This window comes from Bos indicus, chromosome 5 (genome assembly GCF_029378745.1).
Source record: "Bos indicus isolate NIAB-ARS_2022 breed Sahiwal x Tharparkar chromosome 5, NIAB-ARS_B.indTharparkar_mat_pri_1.0, whole genome shotgun sequence".
NCBI classification, from domain to species: domain Eukaryota; kingdom Metazoa; phylum Chordata; class Mammalia; order Artiodactyla; family Bovidae; genus Bos; species Bos indicus.
Window position 1 is genome coordinate 21,052,349 of NC_091764.1, and position 13,112 is coordinate 21,065,460.

The window sequence follows — 13,112 nt, forward strand, 5'->3', positions numbered from 1 at the left end:
TTCAATGACTGGATCACACTAACTCAGTGTTTTTAAAGATGTGTATTGCTGACCACCAGTGTAAGAATCCCTATGCTCCTTAAAAATGTGGAATCCAATGCTGCTTGACTTAAGGGGTATGCATATCTGGGGCATTGTGCTGGTAATCTGCATTTAGAAAAGCATCTGAACATGCTGATTATACACTTGAGATGTTGGAAAGCATTACAGAAACTGGTGTGGGAGTTGAAGAAGGGAAGGGAGAAGAGCAAATAAAGAGTCTCCAATATCTTTTCCTCCCTAAGGCTGTCACAATGCATGAAACAGTATCTTCCCTCCTCCAGCTCTGCTCTGGAGAGATGGGGTTTGGCTTCTAGAAAGGGGAGCCGCCTGTCCCCAAACCGGATCTAACTAGTCTTCAGATGCTTCCATAAGAAATGTCACGTCGTGTTTAATTTAGTCCTTGTCAACCACTTTAAGAACTACATAATATACCTGTCTCTGGGTTGGGAAGATACCCTGGAGAAGGAAATGGCAACCCACTCTGGTATTCTTGCTTGGAAAATTCCATGGACAGAGGAGCCTGGTGGGCTACAGTCCATGGGGCTGCAAAGAATCGTCCAGGACTTAGCTACTAAACAACAAAACAATATTCATGGCATACATCAGTCTGCCAGATAATGATAGTTGATAAGGGTCCTTTGATGATAAGCCATTTTACCACAAGATAAAGTTCTCTAAAAATGTTCTGTTAAAACATATTAATACTTTAGAGAAAAGTTGCCTTTGTTTTAGACTCCTTTGAGACTATATATGTCCATGGATGAGTGATCTTTGAGTGCACATTTGGCTCCAAACATGTGCTTTATTGTTAACTAGGTAAGGTAGAAGTCATAAATTATATGCCTTATGGTTCCCCATTGTATAGAAACATGGATATCCTTTTCTGCATTATAAACTCTTAACTTTATGTTACAAATATATTGGTTTCAAGATAAATTGATCTTTTAAATCTCATATTCAGAAACATTTGTATATCTTCAACATTTTCAGTCCTGGGAGTGATCGGCCATTTTTGCTTACAACCAGTGAGTGATTGCTGAGATGTTATAGCTGCTTTTTATTTAATAGAGTATCACTGTGTATAAATCAGTAAAACCAGCAGGAATGGAAATAATGACAAATATCCAAGGAAGTTGTGAGATTTAAATATTGTAATACTGTGATTAACAAGAAATATACTTTGGTCATTCAGATGACCAAAGTATATTTCTTACGTATATATTTGGTTCTTACCCCAAGGTTTCTGGCTCACAACTCTTAAAGCCTTTGGAATTTCCTGAATAAGAGCAATAAAGTTATCTTTTGTTATGTTAATAAGTGATTTTGGAAAGCTCTTAGGTAACCTAAGGAGGAGGGGAGGGGGAACTGGTTGCTAAGAGACCCAAAAACATCCTGAGAGTGTCTGAACTTTCAGTCCCTCCCCCTCACCTCCTGGGAGGGCAGAGGTGCTAGAGACTGAGTTCATCTGCCAATGCCCAATGACTATGAAATGAAGCCTGCGTAAAAACCCAAAAGGACAAAAATCAGGACAGCTTTCTGACTGGTGAACCTGTGGAAATTTGGGGAGAGCAGCCTGTGCTTGGAGAAGGCATGAAAGCTTAGCACCCTGTCCCCATACCTTGCCTTGCACCTCTTCTATCTAGCTGTTCCTGAATTGTACCATTTTATAGTAAATGAATAATCTAGTGAGTAAAGAGCTTTCCTGTTCTGTGAGCCACTCTAGCATATTCCTCAAGTCTAGGAGAGGGGCTTGGGAACCTCTGATTTATAGCCAGTTGCTCAGAAGAACATGTAACAACTTGGGCTTTTAATTGGCATATGAGTGTGGAGGGAAGGCATTCCTGTAGGACTGAACCTTTAGCCTGGACAATCTGACCCCATCTTTAGGCACATGGTGTCAGAACTGAGTTAGATTATAGGATACACCTGGGGTTTGCACACTTTTAAGTACATATTGTAAGATGTATTTAAACAGTCTTTACAAGTGGATGCTCTAAGCAGATAATCTAGTTAATGAAAAATTCTATTTAACATAAGCAACATATTTCAGGCTAGAGATTTTTAAAATTCTAATATATTATTTTATCTATTTTTACTGGAGAGATATGAATTTCACAAGAAATCAAACACAGTGATGCCATTTGCTATGTTTTATTTTGCTATTAGCTTGTTAAACATAACATGCAAATAATCAAAAAGAAACATACATATGACTTAGGGTGAAACATAATTCTAGAAAAGAAAAGTTTCATTAGGTAAGTATATATATATTCTTAACACTAAAAATATTGCTGTAAGTATATGTAGTTTCATGAATTTTGTCTAGTATTTTGCAGAATCATTGGTCTCAAAATATACCATCTATTTTTCAGCTAAACAAATTTGAACATTGAAATGTGAACATTTGAGCATTGAGATAATTTGCTTCAGGACTGTAAACATCCATATGCATGTAATCCATGCTTTTTGGCACATTAAGTTAAGATTTAGAAATTATAAAACTTGACTGACGTTCATGAAACCAGTGAAAAGCTTTTCACATCATTTGACAGTAGAGATGAAAAAACCACTAAATTTACAAATAAGGCATTAAGTTTCTTGTCAAGGTGTGTGTGTGTGTGTGTGTCTGTGCTTCTGATGAAATAGGCCTGCCTTTCATCTTCTCTTTTAAAAAAAGTAGTAAAATGTTTACAAAACATTTCCCTTAGAATTAGAAATTTATGAAAGTAATAAACAGCAACAAAAAATGAAAAATATAAAAACTGACACACAAATAAACAGAACCATAAACTGCTGTTCCAGGCTACACCTCAATGTAATCGGAATCAGTAGACGTTAATTAACAGTGATCTCATTCGCGACACGTAGACATTCGTACATATCAGGTGGCAGGCTAGTTTGAGTGATGTGATTGCCATCCAAACGCAAATGTTTGATCTTGGAGTAGGATAGGGGTCCCAGGATCTTACAGAAGCTCTTCACATCAAACTCTGGAAAATTAGAGGGAAACATTTCAATCATTTCTTTCAGTACATGAGCTTGAAACCATCATTTAAAAAAAAAGAAAATCTTTAAGTCTATCATAATATCCAATAGGACTTCTTCCCACTTATTTGATGTATCTTTGAATTTAGAACTATTAAAGGAATATTTCAGACTTCCAAAAGCCCAATAATATTTAGTAAAGAAAAACTATGGTTAAGTCAGAAGATTCAATTAATCTTTGAAGGAACAGAACTTAAGTTCTTAATGAAACATCTTTTTTAGTATTATTTAAGTTCTTGATTTAGAAATACTGGATTATAGAAAGGCATGCAGTGAGCCTATCATGTTATCTAAGCGCTTTTTGAAATATTAAGTCGAGCCCGAGGAAATCTAAGATGGGGTGCTGTTACATGAACAGTCTCAGCAGAGTAAGGATTCTGAGTTTTTGCATCTTAAAATAAAAAGGGTTAAATAGATGAACTCTAGAGAGTTTTCCAACAACCACACCTCATGACAAAGATTCAAAACTCCAAAGCAAAAACCAAATCATGGAATATCCACCATCTCAGTCCACGTCCTTTTCTTCTGGGGTCAAAAAGCTGCCACAAATGAACATCTGATTTAGTTTTTAATGGACACCAAGATGGTTACTAGATAGCGTGACCTGTGTACGTACATTAAAACTGCCTATGGTGGCACAAATCTATTTCAGATTAACCTTATGCTGGTCCTTCATCTTGTTATTTTTCCTTCATTTTTCAACTCTAGCTAACAATGACTTCAGTTGAACCCCAAACATGCTGCAGTCTTTCCCTCTAAGATGTTGTCTTAAATTACTCATCTGTCAAATTCCAGGGATTTTGCTTTCAGTACTGCCTCTGAGAAAGTATGGAACAGTGCAGAAAACATGGGTCTAGGCCTATGTTAGTTTTCTATCTCTGCCATTTACCTTCTGAAACATTTATCAGATTTTAAGTATAACATATCTATCACACTGTGTGGCATGAAGATTTCATCAGCTACGGTATGTAGAGCACTTCACACAGTGCTAGCACATTACTATGTGCTGAATAATTATTGGTGTCCTTTTCTTTCTTTTTTTCCTCTTTTCTAAATTGCTTTATACTAGGAGGATCTGTGGCTAGTCTAATGCTTAAAGTTGCAAGTTTGAGAAATCAGAAATCGTTTTTGATGGTACATTTCCTGATATAAGAAAAGCATTAAGGAACTCTCTTTATCTTACAATGTGGGCAACTGGTATGTGTAAATATGATGCAGCAAGATAAACTAAGTTGAAGACACACAGGCAAAGTCACATGACAGGAATCCCTGAAATGTGCATACCTAAGTGTCAAAGATAAGGAGGGAGAAAAGGTAACTACTCACTTGCAAATGACTAAACGTGCCGGGCACTGGAATTTCAGTCTCAGCTTGGCACTGAGAGGCTGCTGGCATTTCTCTCTTGGTCCATCTGTCCCATCTCCTACACTGGCTCTTTCTTTTTAACTCATACAATGAAAACTGATTTTTCCACCTTCAAATGCCCCTGCATTTATATCTTTCTCCTATCTTGTCTCAGAGTAGGAGGTAGTCTTTCTCCTGCTAACCTCCACCCACCAAATCTAAAGGGTTTCTTCAGCCCTCAACCATCTTAAATTCCATTAGCATTTTGGCCTGTCTGAGTATCCTTTTTCCTGACCACAAAAGTTTATAATGTGGGACCACATATTGCTACATAGTGAATTTTCCCCTGGAAACAACTCTAAGGGTTTAGCTCTGATAGCTTGACTGTATTGCATGACAGGCAAGCTTTCCAGATGCAAGAAAGAAGACGTGGCATTGCAGAGCTGGCAGTCACGATTTCCTTCATGAGAAAACCCCAACTCTACTAGGAGTTACATGAAACTGTTGCAGAATTATAAAGTAGCACATTAATAAGGCACAATGCAATTTTTTCTGATAGGAGTGTCAATATCCTTAGCCAGTATGACAAGGGGACCAAGTTTTATAATATACACATGTTCAATTTCAATAGATTATTTTGCACAAAGAATTATTTACTGTGTGAATCAGTGTTTCCCACCTGAGTTTTCATTTTAAAAACTTCATCTGTGAATTACAGGTTTTTTCTTCTGCCAACTTCCATTAAAAAATAAGGTGAATATTGGTGAATAGTCAGTTTACAATCCAAATCTTTATAGCTTAAATTGAAAAATGTGCCAGGAGATCAGGAGAGTGCATAAACAGCCCAAGTGGATCAGGTCAAACTCGTACCCAGCACATAAATGAAAAATAAACTACAGAAGTAAGAGAAAGGAAGGATAAATGATGGGAAAATCAAATGAGGTGAAGCATTGTAAGAAAAAGGGGCTCTGTAATTCTAGTAAACTATATTCCAAACGCTTATTATAGTCCTCCTTAAACCTTCTCACAGTCCTCCTAAGAACACTGTGAAGACTACACACACCAGCCATACCAGGGAAAACAGAGATAGATGATGGTCATGAAAGTAGAGTAACATGTTGAGTCCCAAGTAAAGATGTCAGAGGAGAGTATGAGTGTATGCAGGCTGCTCTAGGAACAAGCAGGAGAGAGATGTTAAAGTCTCTGATGACTGTGTTTCCTCTGGACTCGGTTTCCCCCTTAGCTACGTATTGTCAAGAAATGAATGCAGACATACAAACTGAAGTCATGAAGGAGGCAAATAATAACAAATGAAAATCAAGAGTTAACACAGCAGAATTAATTAGCCCAGAATATTAAATTTGAAGAAACAAGTGTTTAAATTCTATATGACCTTAATGATTTCTTATCTGGACACTCCAAAGAAAAGCCAGATACTGGATAAACAGCTAAGCTAGAATTTATATTCTAGAGAAATATTTTGTTGGCATTTTTAGTTTTGTTTTTTTTTTTAAACTGGAGCCAATTTAATATTTGCGTCACACAACTTAGGCATTTAATACCTTGAGGAAGTATCAATCAATCATAGGGCACAATTTTCTACTTACTTTCAAGTTCATTGACCTCCAGGTAATAGTTTTCAAGGTTTTCATTGACTGTCGGTATGCTTTTCAGCTTATTATAGGAGAGATCCAGCTCCAACAAAGATGATACATTAAAAGAATTTCCAGGAACTCCACTATCAGCCAGTTCATTATGAGACAAACGCAGATACTGCAATGCACTGAAACGCTTGAAATACTCGTCAGGGATGTTGCTAATCTTGTTGTTGTCTAAGTAAAGAGTTAGAAGAGACACTGGGAGACCAGAAGGTAGTTTGGTCATCTGATTGAAGCTCAAGTCAAGGTATTCGAGTGACTTCAGACCTTTCAAAGCAGCTGAAACAGCATCCTCTTTCAGCTGATTGTGCTGAAGGTGGATGAAGGTCAGGTTAACCAGTCCATCAAAGGAGCCAAGCTTAGAGATCTTGTTGTTAGTGAGCTGCAGGTCCACCAGAGATTTGGGAAGTGGGCCCACAGATTCTGTCAGATTGTTGTAATTTATGTGCAGCTTCTTCAATTGCTTCAATTTAGAGAACACTTTTCCTTTTATCTTGGAATTTTCTAGAAGGTTGTGGTCGAGAATGAGCCACTGCAGATCAGTTACGTTTTCAAAGGCCTTGTCATCAATATGGTCAATCTGGTTATTCCGAAGGTAAAGGTACTTGATTCCAGGAGGCACCATGGGCACACTCTTCAGTTTCAGCTCATCACAGTACATGGCTGATGGATAGCTTTCAGGGCAGTTACATTCTGGTGCACAGTTTGGTGATGACCTCCCATACAGTGCTTGGGGGAAATCGTAATACTCATAGTAATCAGGATAGGTGCTGCTGGCACCGCCAATTAATGCCAAGAGGAGAGGAAACACACCTAGATTCATTTTGGCGAATGCTTTGAATCCTAAATGAAGTGAAAATATGTATTATAAAATAGTATTCTTTCAGGAAAAATATACTAAGAAGAAAGAAAATGCATTCGCAAATGCAAATTTTATTATTTGAGAGTGCTTTTTTACTGCACTAATGATGTCTGTTTAATTTGCTTTTAAGGATTAGGGTAAGGATGTAAGTTTACAATGTGTGGGAAAGGGAACCGATTTCAGGACAGATTGCATACACTGGCGCCCCCTTCTGGGCGAGCTAGGCCTAATTGTTCCAGTCAACCTCTCTCCAGGTCCTTTCCTGAATTACATGGATTCCTGCAAGAGGTTTCTGGGAGGTGCCCATTAACCACCATGTGAAAACGCAGCTTCAGAATACCTTCAAAACCAGAAGAAACAAAAGCAAGAAGACAGTTGTAAACTGGACCCTCTACCCCACCATTCAACATCATTAAAATACCTCATTAAAAAGATCCTTCCTGAGAACATGGGCAATCTGTGATTTTGTCTGGAAGAACATTGTTCTAATGTGTGTCTGCTGGGGGTGGTTGGGGGGCGGTGATGGTGGTGGTAGTGGTAGAGTGCTGGCGAGGGTGGAAAATTCTTTTAGAACTATCTTTATTGTTGACTCTGAAGAAAGGAAACAGACTTCTTAAGTGGGGGTGTGTGCATATTATATCAACTTTTGTTTAACATTCTATACTTTAAGCACATTACAAAACTCTGTTTGAAAATTAGTATTTAGTACATTAGTTTTAGTAAAATTATTATTCGTTAATCAAGAAAATGTCACAAACTCTAAACAGCTTTAAACCTAGAAAGAGATCTAACTGGTAGAGAATGATGTTCTTTTCAAAGTTTTGATTGAAAGCTTTTCTTTCTCTCAGTCACTCACAATTTGTCTACCTTCTTCATGTTAAAATTTGAGAAGGTAGGGTTTGTTTATCTGGGTTTTAGCACTCACACTGAATGAAGATGGGAAAGAGTGGGAACTGAGGAAGGTCTGCATTAAACAGTGAGCATTAAGAGCCATGTAGGAAAGGATCAATTTGGGAATATACATTGAAAACAATTTGTATCAGTGATCTTCACATGTACCTGTTGCTAAGGATCAGTGAAGCACATTTCAATTGCTTGGGAAGTAAAGGGTCAGCAATGTAGGTAAAAGGAAATAGGATATAAGAGTAGGGCTTTTGTAGCATGAAGAGTTATAGCTGAGCAATAGGTCACGCTGGGAGGGAAACTGTTACTGTGAAGCAGCCTCCACATTCCAATGGATCCCATAAAATAAAATCTCTTCCTGTGAGAAACAAGGTACAAGCTTTTGGATCTAGGCAGTTTAGGACAAGCAGGATTTTCTGCTATCAGGAATTTTAAACATCTTTGCTTTAACTTGGAATTATAAAATACTTAATTTTAGCAGATGAAACACTCAAAAAGATTGTTAGGATCACTCTCATAACAGACATAATGTAACATGTAGCCAGACTCTTAGTAAACTATTCCCTAAGATTGTGATGGAGTCATTAAATTTAGTTGACAGGACTTGGCCATGAGAACAATTACATAGTGCTAATTGTAGGATTCTTTATAAATTACAGTATATTAATGTTGTAAAGGTTTGTCTTCCTTTATTAATAAGTCCACCTTATTTTAATTCAGTATACACTAAAATAGACATGGGAACTATAATGTGAGTATTGAATAGCAATGAAAAATGCTTCCATATTTTTTGGCAGAGTCAAAACAAGGGCTCTGAATTCAAAGAGAGTTTGTAACCATATAATGACTCCATTATGAAGCAAAAACACACTTTACTTTCCCCTAGTTTTTTCAAATACCTGTGGCTATGAAGAAAAGGCTTTTTTCCAAAGAGTAAATCATGTTTCCCAGAATTTCTTTAAAACATGTTCCTGTTTCTTAAGACATACATCCACAACCCAAATCTTTAAAATTAACAAAATAGAATTAAGTAATCCTTTTGTTCAGGTTTTATGACAGCATAAAATGTTTACAGCAAATCATAACAAATTATAATGACATACCAGTTGCAAAATATTTTGAATATTGATTGAAATGGCTTTCTTTGTTCCAAATTAAGTTCTAACAAAACTAACATATAGAACTACTTAGCATAAAATAGCAAACATTTTAAATGCCATACTGTTTCTACTTTCTAGTGAAATCTTGAAACTTTTTATAACATCTTTTGCTAAATAAGGCATTATAGACTGTATAAAATGTATCTCAAATTCATAAATCATGGAAAGTATATTATGCAAGATGTGAAAGTAAATGCTCAAAACTGGATTTGCTGTTGAATAGCAATTGGCAAAGTTGCTCTGGAATTTTTTTCTGTTCTTATTACAATAAACACTGTCCCAAACCGTCAGCATCCCCAGTGCTATAGTTAAAACAGCACTTACCTTGCTGTCTTGACCCTGCTTTCGTTAATTCTTAAAGCAGATGCACTATGGACAAGAACCCACCAATATATGCTGTAAACTCTGTCAGACGGAACTGGCTGCCAGATTCTTAGTGATACAAGAGCTGAGTGGGGGGGGGAAACCCAGCCCAGTCACGCCAGTCTCTGAATGGAGTTATGTCATTGTGGGGATCTTGTGGTGTGGCATGCAAACACTCTCTAACGAGGTGCAGGTGGACTTGGTGAGCAAGGACAGCCCAGCTCACTCCCTATGGAGTAAGAGAGAGATACGTGCTAAACCAGCCCAAATAACCTAGCTTTTAACCCCAAATGGAGTCCTGCTGCAAATGAGGCATCTACAGTGAGAATGTTTCTCTTACAAAGCCCTTTACTTCTATAGCTGTGACAACAATTAAATGCAGTTCTCTCACCCAGCTATCATGTTCCGCTAAAGGTCACGTAAATCATCAACTGAATAAACCATTTCAGGAAAATGTAAATGAGCAGACTCAGGAGAATTGAATCCTTTTTGCTCATTACTCTTGAAATGTATACTTACTTGGACCAACTTAATTTTTGGCCAAAAGAGAAACTTAGATTAGTTTCTAAAATACTAAACTGCTTCATTTATACTTTGATACAAGTGATAAGTATCAACATTTCCAGCTTGCTTATGTTAAGCAGATTCATTTTATGCTCTTCAGGTCTGGAACCAATCAGTAATATTCTGCCTGTTTCTTATTTTGTGGATTTAATTTAGGAATTCATCCAAAACCTTACTTGGGAATAGTATTCTATAGCTTATTGCCAAAAAAACATAAAAGAACATGAAAAAAATAAATGTATACTAAAAATATCACAAAGTAATCATTTTTCACTGTCATTGCATGCTAGCAATATTTTTTTTTTCAAAACTGAAAGTTATGCTAAGTTGCATTCTCCCAAAGGCCTGGTTTGACATATGTTTCCTTATCATTTCCTGATGCAGGCTTCTAGAAAATGAGGATCTACTCAATTCCTTGTCTATCAGCTTTGTAGCTTTTTTATATGATTTTTTCCATCCAAATTTTTCATTTTCTCATGTTTATAGGAATTCTTAGAATCAGATACTTTAAGTTGCCACGTTGTAAGATTTTCCCTTTTAAGATAAATATGTGACTTTTTAGCTATGAGACTTTTGAAAATTAATTTAATCTCCATGATCACATTAGTGTAAATGCCTCATTTTTGTCAGAGAACAGTTTAAAAACAAAACAATCTTCTTCGAAGTAACTAATACAATTGTAAGGTAATTCGTAGCATAATGTTTTAAGAAAATTTTAGAAAGACCTCTATTTTACACTGGTCTTCACCAGTAGTTCAGCAGTAAAGAATCTGTCTGCAATGCAGGAAATGCAGGTTGATCCCATGGTCAGAAAGATCCCCTGGAGAAAGAAATGGCAACCCACTCCAGTATTCTTGCCTCGGAAATTCCATGGACTGGGGAGCTCTTGGTGGGCTTGGGTCTGTCCATGGGGTCAGACAGGACTGAGCCACTAAAAAACAACAACAAATACAGTTTTACAATAGAGGACATGAATAAACTTAGAAGAACTCAAGAAAAAAAAAGGGTAAATTGATCAGTCATATGCTATTAAATGTCTCATTGTAAGAAGATAGCTAAAACAATTCTAAGCATTAATTTTAAGTGTGTCAACTTCTATAACCTGCAATTTTGTTTGAAAAATTCCAGCTATATATTCCAAGGATTTTTCTTTTGAGCAATAATGTGTTGTCTGTAACAGAGTTCAAGTGCATTAAGTTGAACTTAGCTTATTGTGAAGCTGATATTGTCCATATACCTTTTTCTATAAAATTAGTTCTGTGAGGCCAATAATTGGATACTATTGCCCATTTTAAAGCATATTTCTTGGGCTTATTAGAAAGAAATGAAATTAATATTTGTGGTGTATCTAATTTATTCCATGCTTTATTCTCAAAATGTTCACATATTTCTAAAGTTTAAATTTCATGCTTTAAAATCCATGTAAATATTATTATCAAGTTTTCAGAGAAGTAAAAATGGAGACTCAGAAAGTCTAAATAATTCACTGAAAGTCACCGAACAAGTAAGTGGAAAAACAAAATCATGAGCACCTTCACCCTCTGGAAAGAGGGTGGACAGGATAGAGCTAGGAAAAGGTATTTAATCAGTTTAAAATATTTTCTAGGCAACATTATTAACAGTTGAGAAAATGCATACATATTAGCCAGGCAAAAGTTTTTAAAAGGCACAAGGTTAGCTAAGCAATAGTTTCTTTCTTTGTACTTGACATACTCACACTCTCCCGTATGCACACATTAGACCTCCTGGGTGAGGTTGGAGCTTTCCAACTCGGTGAATGGAGATTAGGTCCTTTGTGGTAAGGGATGTGGGAGATTGCATCAGACTCTATGTTAAAACCATTGAGTCGCCACGTCAGCCTATCAGCTGGACTCTTTCTGTTACTTGAGACCAGCAAGGGTGATGAAGAACATCGTTATTGTCTCACTCACCTGGTTCCGAATGGGCTCCCCTGGTGGCCCAGATGGTAAAGCGTCTGCCTGCAATGCGGAAGACCCAGGTTAGATCCCTGGGCTGGGAAGATCCCCTGGAGAAGGAAATGGAGACCCACTCCAGTACTCTTGCCTGGAAAATTCCATGGATGGAGGAGCCTGGCAGGCTACATTCCATGGGGTTGCAAAGAGTCAGACACTACTGAGCGACTAACACATCGCTATTCATAGAGTCATAGAACCACAGATTTGGAATGAATCTCAGATATCCTTTAAAGGATGAGTTCTATGAAACCAGTCCCCCAAGTTCTGCAGCTGGATCTTTTTCTTCTCATGTGATGAGCTAAACTAACATGTTACCAGTACTCCACCCAAAGAACTGCAGCATTGTTTTCCCTTTGTGCAGGATGGATGGCCCGACTTCCTTGGTAGCTCAGTTGGTAAAGAATCTGCCTGCAATGAGGGAGACCTGGGTTCGATCCCTGGGTTGAAAAGATCTCCTGGAAAAGAGAATGGCTACCCACTCCAGTATTCCTGCCTGAAGAATCCCACAGACAGAGGAACCTGATGGACTACAGTCCATGGGGTCGCAAAGAATCGCACAGGACCGAGCGACTAAGGACAGCGCAGGATGAATGGCATCTTATGTTTCCCAGTGCTCTGTCTTCTTATGTTTCCCAGTGCTCTGTCTAGGCAGTAAGATATGACTGTGCATCAATGATATGAGGTCATCTCAGAGCATAGAATAGGAAGAAATATAATGACAATTCCCTGCTAATAGAGGAGAAAGTTCTATTTTTACCATTTTACACACTGAGATTTCAAACTCAACTGTCTTCTTATCTCTCATAAAAGTTGTTTGTTTTAGCATATTTAGAAAATGCAGAGGAAAATAAGAATTTTAGGTTAGAGAATAGTTTTAAGGGAAAAAGTAAAAATATATATTCTAGCCCGGAGATTACTATATTATTTTGGTGTTTTTTCTTAAGGTATGAGTGTGTACACACACAAACCAACAGACATTGATTTTCACAAAAATATTTCAACATTACACTTACAGTTTTGCAATGTTTTCCACATGACAGTAAGTTGTGGGTATTTTTGTATATTATTAAATATTATTATCTAATGTCATTTTAATTTAATTAACTGCATTAAATTTTATTATATAAATGTATCATAATGTAGTTGTTATTTTTTAATATTACAATGAACACTTGCTTTCTCTTATAATTTGTAA

The 13,112-nt window shown here is 36.9% G+C and overlaps 1 protein-coding gene across 2 annotated transcripts; it reads right to left on the reverse strand.

The window, feature by feature from the left end:
• Positions 1 to 2,177: 2,177 nt before the first annotated feature.
• LUM (lumican) lies at positions 2,178 to 10,872 on the reverse strand. Of its 2 annotated transcripts, none has more exons than XM_070788939.1 (3): positions 10,800 to 10,872; positions 6,039 to 6,932; positions 2,178 to 3,032 (listed from the first exon to the last, which is right to left on the reverse strand). In XM_070788939.1, exons 2-3 carry the CDS (start codon positions 6,910 to 6,912, stop codon positions 2,878 to 2,880), a joined length of 1,029 nt encoding a protein of 342 aa, XP_070645040.1. In that variant the 5' UTR covers positions 6,913 to 6,932; positions 10,800 to 10,872; the 3' UTR covers positions 2,178 to 2,877. The 2 variants fall into 2 exon arrangements, with proteins under 2 accessions (XP_070645040.1, XP_019815901.2); XM_019960342.2 differs by lacking the exon at positions 10,800 to 10,872 and adding an exon at positions 9,339 to 9,574.
• Positions 10,873 to 13,112: the final 2,240 nt, after the last annotated feature.

Coding starts and splice junctions, on each gene's coding strand:
- LUM (XM_070788939.1), bottom strand. CDS start 6,912: ATGAATCTAGGTGTGTTTCCTCTCCTCTTGGCATTAATTGGCGGTGCC. Junction 3,033..6,038: donor GGAGGTCAATGAACTTGAAA/GTAAGTAGAAAA, acceptor CTAATTTTCCAG/AGTTTGATGTGAAGAGCTTC.